Here is a 14,412-nt window from a genome sequence, read left to right as displayed (position 1 = left end):
ATATATATATCATCATCATCATCAAATTCCTGCCATGTACCCTCAAGGGGTGTACAGGTATATATATATATAAACATGTTGCTCTCCAGCCCAATTTAATTTTGTAACCTAATGGATAATAATAGGACTCTAGCTTTGATGTAGTAAAGGTTTTTTTTTTCTTTTTACACCAGAGGTCAGGCCAATAATTGTTGTAACAGTTGATAACTTTAGCAAACCTTGTAGATCGTAGTTCAGCTTGTTTCTCTGTATATATGTGTATGCTCCAGATGATGACCTTGATATGAAGGTCTAAACGTCGAGTGCTCATTTTGGTTTATATTAAACTAAAGTTTTGCTCTAACATGGTAGTTGTCTCCATAATTTTCCATAATGTATTCTGATCACAGTGTAAGAATGAAAGAAAGGAAGAATGACATGATACTGCACCCTTTGATTGGAAAAGATAGAAGTTTGGTTCTTGTTGTAAACATCCCTTATATAGGATGTTTCAAAACATGTATACACAATTTAAAAATTTATATTTTACAAACAACATACACAATTTAAGTTTTCTTTATTACATTTTAAAGCCAGGAGATTGACAAAATTGTGAAATTGTGAAAATTATCACATAATGTTGAGAGATTATGCTGTACCAAATATCAGAAACATTAGAACTCAAGAGTGACATAAAACTAAAGTTTCATGTCATCCCAATGTAGATAGATCTGACCACTATATTAGTAGTACAGAATAAACTTACCAGCTTTGGAAACAGCTTACATTTCTCCTCCTTCTGTCACTCTTGCTATATCAAAACATTGGTCATTTTAACACAGTTCATTAACATTTACAAATGGTCTTCTTCCACCGCTGCTCTAAACCAGAAATTACATACCTAAAAAACCTCATCCTTTCTCACCAAGGAAGAGGTTTTTTAGGTTTATATTCAATTTACAAAATACCCTTCACTACAAGTAATAGACTACAAAATTTACTAAAATAAAAAACCCACAATACCTTAGACCAATGTTTTCCTATGGCACAATGTTGTTAATAAGTTTAACTGCCAATCAGGATGCAATACTTGCTACATTGGATCTGCTATTTTAAGCCTCTATTAATGGAACATTATTGAGATTGCAATATCCCCCATACCAGAATACTTACATTCCAACACTAAAAATAAATGTATACAAAAACACGCTAATAATATCAACAAAAATCCTATCATCAAAATATCACTTCACACTCCTAAAATTGATAAAGTTACCATCACTGATTTTCATGATAATGAAACCAAATTACATTGTTCTGAATCTCTAGCTATAAGAACCAATCAGGATGCTATAAACACAAAAAGATCCTATCTAATTTTGCTCTCTTTGCAATAAAAAAAATTACTCTCCATTAATCTCGAACCAACCGAACTCTTAATATGTAATTGTAACCATGCAACAGCTTATAGTCAGTTTTGTGCTGTTTATCATTCTGATGACAATTCTCATCACCATGATGCTGGTTCTGTATATATTTCACTAGTTTTTGTTCCATTTTGGTCTTAATTCTTTGTTTTAAATTTTTTTTTTTTTTTTAATTTTACCAAAATTTTATCTTCGAAATTTATAGTTTACTGGTCTTATTCATTCTCTTACTGCAGGTCTTGGCTCATTCAAGTTTGACTACAAATATTTTGTCATCCTGGCTTTCCAAGAATATACAACAATTTAAAATTACTCTTCAGTATTAATTAAAATATTGTATTAATGTTTCAGCCTCTAGTCGGATATATGAGGTAGCTCCATCACCTACTCTAAACTCTGCTATTTTTATATTATCAAAAACATGTCTAGAGATACACTGGTGTTTTTTCAATAAGGTGGTGCACCCTCTCCCCATATTATCATATAGCAGTGTGGGATTATTTCAAAAATAAATTTCCTGATCACTGGATAGGTCATCAAGAGAGTGCTTTTGAATATCCTCCAATATCTGCAGATCTTTGGAATTTTTTTTTGTGGGATGGGGTATACTTGAAAAACCATGTTTACAGTCACAAACCCCAAACATGGAGGAAAGGAATGTGGATGATAATACAACAGGAAACAGAAAAATTTTCGTCTATCTCATGCCTTTCAAGTTTATAGATTAGTACTCAATTCTTCATGATGATGGTGGGCATCATGAAAATTTAAAATAAATTTATGTTATTGTGAAAAAGCTATCTTTTAGCTTTAAAATGTGATAAAGAATATTAAATTTATGTACATTGTTCATGAAATAGAAACTTTTAAAGTGTGTATACATAATTTTTAAACACCCTGTATATGGACTTTTTCATTTGAATTTCATTAGCTGATATTATACAGAAGTATTTTTCTCCCAGAAATTCTGGTTTTTCATTCCAAATGCAAGAAAATCAGCCAAAAATACACATAATTTACAGATAAAAGTACTATTAGTGAACAGCAGATGGCATTGTTAGTAGATGGTGGACAGTGGCATTGTCTCAGTGGGTGGGTGGATGGATGGATGGATGGAGGATAGTGACACTGTATAGACAGTGGAATGTGTGGAGTAGAGCATGATGAATCCTTGGAAAGAAATGGCATGTAGTAGCAGTAGTAATAATAATAATAGGTTGAACACTGGAATTGGAAAGGAGAAGCCAGTTGAGTTGTAGACAGTAAAGGCCCTATGGAATGCCTCAGTTTTGCTATTTGGTAAATATTCAAAATGGTCAGAGCAATCAAAATCTGAAGAGTGATAAACACAGCAAACGAATGCCACAGACTGATGCAAGGAAATTTTGATCCAGAGCAGATCAAAGTCAGGGAATTCCAGGTTTAGCATAGGCTATCAGATCTGATGATTATTCCATGTTGTGGAAGGAATCATCTAAAGCAGTGATTTTCAACCGGTGTGCTGCGCGATTTGAGAAAACAAATTAACTGAAAGAAATAATGTTGTAATGTGTGCATTTATTTAGTGTCTGGTCTTCCATCCACACCTGAAGCTCCCTTATTTATATTTTACGAAACTTAAAGTTGGTGAATTGGTTTAAAATTGTGTATTAATTAGCTTTAATCTTTTGATAAGTATGTTCACAAATAACTTCATTTAATTCTCTTATTTTTAAGGTAACTGATAAGAGTTCTTTTATTGTTTTTTTTTCCTCATTCAGTTAATTTTATTCAATAGTATTCCTTATTCCTTTAACATAGATATTATATATTCATTTGAAAAAATCAAAAATTTTTAAAAATAATTTTGAGTATTGTTTTTCTTACTCAAAATATCAAAAATATAGTTTAAATTTTTTTTGGAGCAAAAAAGATAAGTAATTACTTTTATTAATATCTTGGGTGTGTAAATCAATCAAAATTATGCCTATTTTATGCCAGATCGTCAAAAAAATTAAAAGAATATATTTTTATTGTGCCGAAGAATTTTTATAATTAGTCTAGGTGTGCCATGTTATGAAAAAGGTTGAAAATCACTGATCTAGAGTGTAATACAGACAACTGAAGTGTGAGGATGTATGGCTATAGCCATGAGTTGGGGTTCTGTTAGAAACAGGAAACCAATTTTAATTAATATCCGATATATGCGTTGTTAATTCCTTAAGCTAATTACCAGTCTTTTAGAAAAACAGGAAGTTTCAATACTTGTAAATGGTGGTACACTTCACTAATGTTTGTATTAAGGTGATAAATGTTATTGAACTGGTTGTAGATGTTTTTCTTTATTGTTTGTCTATGAGAAGTTTCATGATCTGCACTAATACTGTAATTGTTAATTTTTCCTTTCATGGGTAATAATGGTGAGAAGTTAATTAAAGAGCAGGATATGCAACAAGTATTCCAAATATGTCTCTCTCACACATGTGCCTTCACATGGAAGACACACAACTTTATTATTGTCAAGCATAGAATACTGGTTTAATTGTTATGCAGGGGAAAAGGAAGATATTAGTCCAAATATGTAACTCTCAAGTGTAGCTTAGTTCCAGGTTGTCTTATAAGGCACTTTCATTTAGCATTTTTAGCTCCTGGTACCTAAAATAATCTTATAGATTCAGGTCTCTGATCCCTTAAACCAATGCCTTGCATTCAAACACTTGTAAAAATTGATGTGGTAGGTCCAACAGAGAGTTATAGAAACCAAGAAAACCAATTTTTATAAAATGATTTGGTAAATTAATGGAAGAAGGAACTACTTTAAAATACAAAAGCAATATTTTATTACTTGCTTATATTTTGGTAGTAATTTTAACTAGTACCAGAGCTAGTCCAATAAACTGAAACTGCTAAAAAAAACAATACAAAATTGCCTTAGGCACATGTACAGCAACATGATGAACAGCTGAACGATATGATGTTCTACAGATAAAGCTATCATTATGGTAGTAAAAAGAAGGCTGCTAAATAAATTACATATAAATTACCTCAAAGATATGGGAGGATTCCCTCAACAGGGAATCCTCCTATATCTTTATGATGGGCACGGGATCATTTCTGTTTAAAGTCTGGATGACGTAGGTAGGCCTCAAAAGATTTTTTAAACAATCTGAAAATAAGGTCCATAGTCAGGGAATGGTCTGCAATTTCTGACTTTTCATGTTGGTGAAATAAGATATAGTCAATATTCAAATATTTGCAGAATTGCCCATTTCTTCATAATAATTTAAATTACATGAACAAGGAATCCTATATACTCCTCAAAAGGCCAATGATTAAATTTTATCTTTCATAGACATACAGAAAGAAAGATGTAAACTTTTTGTTTACATAAAACAAAGAAATAAATGACTATTTTTTTTTATGTGGTCAAGCTTTTGTGAAATAATTTCACATTATGGATTGTTATGCAATAAAAAAACTATACAAAATACAAAATAGAGAAAGATATAAATGTATATACACTCATGTTCATAGAAACCGCATCACCTTACATAAATATAGTTTTTAGTAGTTAAATGGTCATTTTCATTGGTTTATCATTAGATATTTTGTTTATTGCATCATCTATCATTCCCATGGATTTCTGTATAATATAATAGTTGCTGCTATTGCATAAGAATTTTAATGCTATAAATAGTAAGAGCCAGTTTTCACATTTTCGTGTTGAGATTGATGTGGCTAGTTACGTGCAGTTAACATTTCGCAGAAAAAGTACGATTCAAGCTATTCCTCTTGTAAAATAACTAAAAGGGTGTCCTGCAGTAAATCTACTATGGTATGGCTGCTGTCAAAAGTGAAGGAAACCGGATCTGCTGAAAGGAAGAAGGGGACAGGAAGAAAGCCAGTGTCTAAACAATGCCAAGATTGAGTTCTAAAGCAGCTCTGTCCTCAAAAATTGCTGTGTGTCATCCAAAGAACTGAAACGGGAAGAACAAGCAGGCATTGTGGCAAGCTCTGTAACTGTCAGGAGAAGAAGACTCGACAAGGACTAACAGCCAAGTGCCCTAAAAAGAAGCCCATATTAACAAAAAAAAAAAAAAAATGAGATTGGTTCAGTTAAATTGGTGCAAAGAGAATGCCAAATGGACCCTAATCAGTGGAAAGAGTAATTGTTAGGACGATAAGAAGTTTACTGCAGACAATTCGAAGACAATCAGGAGAACCCTGACTGTCTGGTCAATAGTCAAATTCTCAGCCAGTAGGATGATCTTGGGCTGCATTTCATATCATGGTGTTGGTAGCTTGCATTTCACAAAAGGTTCAGTGAATACACAAATGTACCAGAAAATTTTAGAATAATTGTTCCCTACTATCACTTTACTGTAACAATGAACTGCATCTTCCAGGATGAGTCTGCCCCTTGTCATAGAGCAAAAAAATGTCTAAGTAATATTATTATAACCTTAAAATGTACCATGAATTGGGTTTAGTACGTAAAAAAACTTTCACTTTTTGTTGCAGGTTAATAAGTGGCTAAATGAACACTCAATTAAGTGACTATCATGGCCAGGAAACAGCCCCAATCTCAAACCCCCTCCCCCCCATTGAGAATTTGTGGTACCAAATGGAGAATGAAATACACAAGAAGAAGCCGAAAACACTTCAGGAGCTCCAAGAGTCATTATAATCATTATATGCAACTGTCAATTATAAGTCATTAATTGACAGTTGCATCCATTAGGAAATTGATTTTGTCAATGCCTTGCCAATGCCAAACTGTAGTTAAGGCAAGAGGAGGACCTATAAAGTACTAAACAACAAAAAAAGTGAATTTTTAGCTTTGAATGTTAGTAAAACAATGTAGTTTAACTAACTGTGTAGTTGTTTTTCCAGTGAAAATATCACTGTCCACTCCATTTTGAAATATTTGAAAATTTATCAAGTTTGTACATTTCCTAATTATCACACCTTGTACTAAAAAGAGCCAAATATTAATCAAAAATAAAAATGTTATACTCCTTTCTTTATTATTTGTGACAATTATTGTGCTAGTATCCCTTTTCAAATAGGCATTCAAATTTAATTAGCAAAAAAATATGGTTACAGCAGGGGATGTGTTTCTGTGAACATGAGTATATGTATAAATGGAAGTAGGCATGACTTTAAAATAGGAAAGCAATATTTTATTATGTGCTTGTATTTTGGTAGTAATTTTAAGTAGTAGAGCAAGTCCAACACAGACTTACAGAAACTACTAAAAAATCATACAAAATTTTGTGCATCCACAAGCTACCAAGTGCATTCTCAGATGGCAGATAGGGGAAAATCCTATACTATCATCAGTTGGATATCAGGGCAGCACCGAATATAATTAATAAAGAGCTGTGGACCAGTGGTTTTGGGACTGGCAATTCCATGTGAAAATATTGCCATTCAGTGGGTGGGTGTGGTGAATTATGATTCTATCTTCCAAGATGAACCAGACAGAAATAAAATGGCTGTTATTCCCTGGAGGTCAGATTGTTACTACCTAAGGCAGCAGGCAGTTAAACATGAAGGCAGACAGTGCTAAGAATCCCCAGGTAACCAGATCATGTTGCCAGTGGAAACTAGACCTTGGAACTTTAACCTATAGAACTCTGAGCAGTGAAGCGCAGGTAACTGAATTAACTGAAGAGCTAAAGTGACTAAAATAGAACATTCTTGGACTGTGTGAAGTTAGACATAATGGTGAAGAAATTCTTCAATTAAAAAAATGGAGACATACTGTACCATAGAAGCAAAGGTAAGGAAAGAATTAATGGAGTTGGATTCATGATTAACAAAAACTGAAGAACAATATAATACAATCTGGCTGTATATCTGATTCAATAGCAAGTACTGTTGTACAAATCTCGAAAAGATACACTATCAAGAATCATCTAAGTCTATGCGCCAACAATAAGTCATCATGTTGATAAAGAAATTGAAGACTTCTATCATGAATCCCAACTTTACAACAAAGGAAAACATCATTTCAAAATTTTAATGGGAGACTTTAATGCCAGAATTGGTACACAACAATAAGATGAAAGCTCAATGTAAAATTTTAGATGTGGCATGAGAGATGATAAAGGAGCAAGGCTAATAGAATTTGCAGAAAAAAGAAAACCTGTACATTATAAATTCCTTCTTTAAGAAAGAATTTACAATGTACAGGTTTTTTTTTTTAAGAAAGAAAAAAAAAAACAGGAAGTGGACACAGAAAAGTCCAAATGGAAAAAATTAAATCGACTTTATTCTTATTCTTTATTCTAACAAGAAAAATATCTTTCTGGACTGTTCTATTATCAACACCTCCAACATTGGAAGTGACCATTGTATGGTACGCAGTAATTTCAAATAAATTTCCAAAAAAAGAAAGAAAAAAATGTTTTGAAGATCAAAGCAAAACATAGAAGTATGTAAACTCAACATTAAAAGATATATTTTCAATATGAGTTAAACAACAGATTTAAAAATTTTAATAAAGATGACAATACTGATCGACCAGAAAGTCATGACATTATTACCCAAAACTTTTTTCAATGCTCACTTGAAATATCTGCACCATAGAACAGAACAGAAACAAGATAAAATTTCTGAAGAAACAAAACAGCTTGTGAAGAAAAGTAGAAAAATGAAAAACAAGATGGTAGCCACAGAATAAAATAGAATACACTGAATTGTGCAAAACAATCAGAAAACATATGAAGGAAGAAAGAAATAAGAAAATTCAATTATAAATCATAACAATCGAAGACAACCATAGTCTCAAGAAAGAAAAAAAAAAAAAGCAAAATAACAATTGATGAACATAACAAGTGATAGACATGCTATAGCAAAAAGAATTGAAGATTTTTACTCAATATTATATCAGGATGATGAAGCAAACGAAGAAGACAATTATGAAATAATTGAAGTGACAAATTCTGCTAGAAGAAGTTATGTGGAGCATCCAAATGATGCAAAATGGAAAAGCTGCAGGTGAGGATGGAGTCATAGCTGAACTTCTGAAAAACACAAAAAAAGTGAAGTAGAAGACCTGAAGAGCTATCAACCCATCAATCTAATATCACTGTTTTACAAAAGTCTTGGCTCATAGACTTTGTGCAACTCGAGACCTTGAACAACCAAAAGAACAGAAAGGCTTTCAAAGTGGCTTTAGTGCAATAGACCATATTCAAGTTATACAAGGTTGTTGAATGGTGTAATGAATAGCAACTACCATTATGTGTTTTATTGATTATGAAAAGCCTTTGATTCTGTAAAAATATTGTGCAATACTTAAAGCACTACAAAGCCAACAAGTGGAGAAGCCATGTGTGTGTGTGTGTGTGTAAGAACCATCAAATCAGCATACACCAATGTAATCACGACAATTCATTTTAATGAAAACATGTCCACATTGGAAATACAAAGAGGTATAAGACAAGGTGACATAATATTCCCAAAACTATTCACAGAATGCTTAGACGAAATATTTAAACTTCTTGATTAGGAAGAAAAAGGTCTGAAGATAAATAGAAGGTATTTAATCCATTTATGTAGATGACATAGTTATCTTTACTTCAACTACATGTGAATTACAGGCATGTATCTATGAACTCTAAATTGCTAGCAAAACAGCTAGCTTAAAGTTAAACCTAAAGAAGATCATTTATGTTTAATAGTTACAGCCAGAAATAATAAAAAATCAATAATAATAAAACTGAAAGAGTGGATAATTACATACGCTTAGGACAACAGCTATCAATGCTAAGGTGGAAACCATTTGAAAAATTACAGTCAATATTCAAAAGCAAATTGTAATTATGCCTGAAGAGAAAAGTTTTTAACCACTGCATTCTTCCTATATTGACATATGGCTATGAAACATGGACACAAATGGAAAGGAAAGTCAAATGTTATTTTTAATTTGTGTGTGTTTAGTATGGAAAAAGTATGCTTGGCACCACAAGACTAGATCACAAAAGGCATATGTGGATAAGAAATCAAACTAAATGCTCTGACATTATAGAAAGAGTGAAACATCTGCAGTGGCAATGGGCATACTGCTTGAAGAGAAGATCAACAATGGAGATAATAAGAAATATTGGATTAAAGGGAGGAAAAACACCTACATTGCCAATCAAAATCATGGTGGATTGATGATATCATCAGATTTGCAAGAGTGAAAATAGGGAATAAAAGTCACCGAAAGATTTGGAGTCATCTTGGAAAAGCCTTCATCCAACAGTTGACAATGGCTGATGATGTATAAATATATGTGAGCATATATGTTTAGTGTATCCACTCTCGAACTAATAAGATGTGGGAGTTCAAATCTCTCTGTCAGAATGGATTTTGCTATTGTCTTTAGGTGGGAGATGAATTTTAATGCTCATGACCCACTGTTCCATTATTGGATGCCTGAAATGGTTTTAAGAAAGTTCCATGTCTGGTCTGTTCCACTGGAAACTTTGAATGAAAAGACTGCTATGTTTGCATAATGAGCACAAATGGCAGAGAAAACATTACAATAACATCAGGATATGTTGACACACACACAGGAAAATCTTGCTTAACGTGAATTTGATATATGCGATAATCAGTTAGCGCGATTTAGTGAAATGATACTACTTCTCACTTTAAGTGAGTGATTAATCAGTTAACACAATTTTTTGTCACCAATCTGCAGTGAGGGACACCACTTATCAATGTAGCAGTCAGTGGGCAGTGGCAGTACTGCAAGCGGTGGCCAGTAACACCTGGCAGTTGACTCAAAGCTATCATTGCATGCTAAGGAAATTTTGTTTGATGCTGATCCTGATGTGGAATAAGCTTCGAAGTCTGCTGAAATCTTGATAAAGTGATCTCCAGCTATCACAAATTGCATGACAAGACAAAAAAAATCGAGTATCACACAAATATCTTTATTTAATATTTTTGTAAAAATGTAGCTCAATCAAATGTTTAGACATTAAATAAAAATTTAAGCAATTGATTTTATTAACTTTGATGATTTTATCCTCTAACATAGCTTATAATTTTTTTTTTCAAATTTACGCTATCTGATGGGTGAATTATAATTATTCCTATTGTTTATTGCATTCGCTTAATGTGATTTTGCTTAGCATGCATTAATTGATGTATTAATCAATCGTGTTAAGAGGTTTTCCTGTGTGTGTGTGTGTTTATATATATATATAAACACACATATATATATATCTGATGGGTGAATTATAATTATTCCTATTGTTTATTGCATTCGCTTAATGTGATTTTGCTTAGCATGCATTAATTGATGTATTAATCAATCGTGTTAAGAGGTTTTCCTGTGTGTGTGTGTGTGTGTGTGTGTTTATATATATATTTTTTTTTAGGTCTGTGAAATCATATTTTTTTTAAAAATTGCTTTCACAAACCCCATAACTTTTTTTTGCTTCTGATTATGAGTGCAGTTATCTGTTAAGAAGCTTCTTAAAGAGAACTATGCTAAAAATCTCTCACTGCTTCTTAATTTATTTTATTTTTTTCCTATCCAATAAAATTATTGTGCTAGAGGATAAATATGATGTGGGAAAGAAGACATTCTGATACCCATCCATAACATATATGATGAGATTAACAGGGTATGCCACTGTAATATGATATCACATAAAACAATGCCACTAAAAAAAAAAAAAAATCAGGGTGGAATTACTTGCCTAACCTTCATTCAGCCCTTCTGAACGAAAATGACCATAAAACAGATCCAACATAGGATTCATAGGATTCCGCTGCTGTTCATTTAAAGGCTTCTCTATGAGTAAGCTATTTAAAAAGTAAAGAAATTTAATTAAAGTCAACATACAGTATCACCCACCTTTTAACAAACAATGCAGTTCAATAATTTATTTGATATATATATATATATATATATATATATATATATTAACTGGTAAATTACAATTATTGCATCCTGTTATGCATTTTCATCAATAATTTTGTATGTTTCAACTACATGTGTCAATTCAAAATATTCAAAACTTTATATGCAATGAATACAGGGGAAAAGAAGGGCAAGAGATCAGGTTGAATTCCTTGGATACACCACATATAATACAGGGTGTGACACAAAAGAAATGAGATTACACTGTCATTGATGAGTGTATTTGGTAAGCTAAACATATTTTGCTTACTCAAATACACTGTACAAAAAACACAAAAGAAATAGGCTATACACAATCAACCATCTGCAATATAAAAAAATAAAACCATAATACACAACACATTATCCACAATCAAACAGATGGAGTCATCAGATTTTTTTGGATGGTTTTTTGCAGGAATCCTAACAAATACTCATATTGAAAATGAATATATTGGATTTAGGATTATGCATGTGTTTTATTATCCCTTCCAGAAAACGGTGACAAAAATTTAGAGAAGTACATTAATATCAAATTTTAGTCAAACAAAACTTGAACCAAACCTTAAGGAATATTGAAAAATATTTATGGTGACAATCTATCATGCTTGAATGCTTGAGAGGCACACAGATTTTTGGATATTTGAGATGTGCAAGGCACTCTGAAATATGAATGACCCAAAACCACACAGCTGATGAAAACATCAAAAGAGTCAGGGAAATCTGGTATACAGTGATTGCCATTTTATGATTACACACAGTTGAAATGCTAAACATTAATATGGAATGAATTTACAAGATTTTGATATGAACAAAAGTGTACACAAAGATTGTAGATTGTTCCCAAAGTTCTCTCACAATCAAAAAAAAAAAAAAAAAAATCCAAGTGTGCACCAAACATTGTGTATGAAATGGAAAAGCAGCAAACTTTAAACATTATTGCTGGTGAAAAAGTTCATACATATTCCAAAAAGATCTAGTAGTTTAAACTAAAGACAGCCACCAGTGAACAGCAACCATGTTTCCCCAAATTATGAGGAAATATCTCCTAGCAGACCAAATGATCAACCAGTATTTATGTAAAAATGTTTTGAAGTATTTAAATAGAGTTGCAGCTTCACACACAGGTTCACTATCATAACAAAGATCCTTCCATTCAGCTAATCATAAGCAATTTTTATCCTAAAAGCAAATCACTATGAAGAAATACTTATCACATGCACTAGATCTTGCACCTCAGATCTAGAAATAGAAACTTCAATAAAAGGACACAACAAGTGTGCCTAACTAGAAACATGAAATTTGTGATTTCATCAGAAAAGGCAACAACAGCTAAGAAATTCACTATCAATCTATCTGCAATACCACTTCTATTCAGCACATACCTCGAAAGGTGATTACTTTTTTCTTTTTTTTTTTTAAATGTAAATTCCACCTGCAAGATCATACTCCAGCACTGGTGCAATAAGGATTAAATAAGGATAATACAGAAAACACTTCAAGCCTCCACAAGCAGATCAGTATTGGTGTCAATACCAGGCAATGAATTTCTTCTACCAGCTAAAGCCAATAACTTCAGCTATGTAACACCCATTTGCTTGTAAGCTCTTTACAAAATGAATCATATAAGCTGTAAATCACAATGATCTTGTACATATCTGGTTTTTAATTGGTGGATGTGTAGGTGTCAGGTGAGTAGAGGTCTTGTTGACCCAGTCAACAAGACCTCTACTCACCTCTACTCTACTCATAGAAGGTGACCAAGTTTTTTTGGAAAAGCAATCTTGCCATTTTATGTATGACTGATTGTATATATGGGAAATCACTGTCCTGAAAAGTGTAGGGTTTTCTTGTCATATGATTATAATAAATTTAGTTTAATCCTTTATCCAAGTGTAAGCAAACAAAGTTTGCGCCTGAAGTATCTTCAGGACTGAGGCAACTCGTCGTAAAGGTGGACCAAGCTCTCATCACTTCTTGTCTCAGTATCTCCTATAATGCAAAGCACATCTCCTTGTGGACATGTATAATGCTATGCATTAAGGGAAGGGCCACTACCCAGATCGGTTTCGACCTTTATTGAGGTCTCGTCAGTGGGAGGCAGACTCAGAAGTGGTGATACTAAGATAGAAGTGATGGAGAGGTCATATTTACTTATACGAGTTGCCAAAAGGTGTACCACCTTATTATTAAATTACTCTGGATTTAGAGAAAAATGTTAGAAGTTTATTTTCCACTTGGTTAGACTTGGTTTGTTTGCTTACACTTGGATAAAGGATTAAACTAAATTTATTATAGTCTAACCAAGTGGAAAATAAACTTCCAACATTTTTCTCTAAATCCAGAGTAATTTAATAATAAGGTGGTACACCTTTTGGCAACTCGTATAAGTAAATATGACCTCTCCATCACTTCTATCTTAGTATCACCACTTCTGAGTCTGCCTCCCACTGACGAGACCTCAATAAAGGTCGAAACCGATCTGGGTAGTGGCCCTTCCCTTAATGCATAGCATCATAAAAATAAAATAAAAAATATATACATACATTAAATTTTGTATTCATAAATTACATATATCGATAAACACAAAGAGTGACAAACAATTTAACAAATCTTATAAAATTATAAACATTTTACTGGGTAATCAGTGAGATGGTTGCACTTGTTTACACTTGCACAGTTCATCAATGGTTGGGGTTATCTTGCTAAGGTAGAGTCGCAAGTCATCATCAACATCCAGCCTGTTCCTATATTTATTTTTTAAAGCAGTTAAAGATGAAAAAGCAGTTTCACTTAAACAAGTTATTGTGAAAGGTAACAAATATCTGACTGCAATTTTTAACAAGTCGGATATTCCTTTTCCGTTCCAATCCAAAAACTAATCAATGGCTTTTTGGAATGAATACATTTTAAACTATTGTCACGCGATATCTCAATCATTTCTTCTTTATTGGACAATGGAAGATTACATTTTTCCAAATCAAATGTGAAGGGATCTCAAATCCATTCTTACATACAAGAAGCTATTTTTTCCAATGCTGGAAGAATGAGTGACTTGCCTATTGTGTGAGCCTTTCTGGATTTGGCAATTTGAAGGCTCACTTTGTAAGATGCTTT

The 14,412-nt window shown here is 32.5% G+C and overlaps 1 protein-coding gene across 1 annotated transcript in view; it reads right to left on the bottom strand.

Annotated features, from left to right (window-relative positions):
* LOC150093978 (ubiquitin carboxyl-terminal hydrolase 25-like) overlaps positions 1–14,412 on the bottom strand; it is a 551,531-nt gene that overhangs the window by 272,532 nt on the left and 264,587 nt on the right. The window contains exon 9 of the mRNA XM_090413163.1: positions 11,098–11,198. Within this exon, the coding sequence (XP_090269289.1) occupies positions 11,098–11,198 (101 nt within the window). The remainder of the gene's footprint in view (positions 1–11,097; positions 11,199–14,412) is intronic.

This window comes from Typopeltis vanoorti, chromosome 23, assembly GCF_054136105.1.
Source record: "Typopeltis vanoorti isolate ZY-2024b chromosome 23, IOZ_Tvanoo_1.0, whole genome shotgun sequence".
Classification (NCBI taxonomy): Eukaryota; Metazoa; Arthropoda; class Arachnida; order Uropygi; family Thelyphonidae; genus Typopeltis; species Typopeltis vanoorti.
This window is presented reverse-complemented; position numbering and strand designations above follow the sequence as displayed.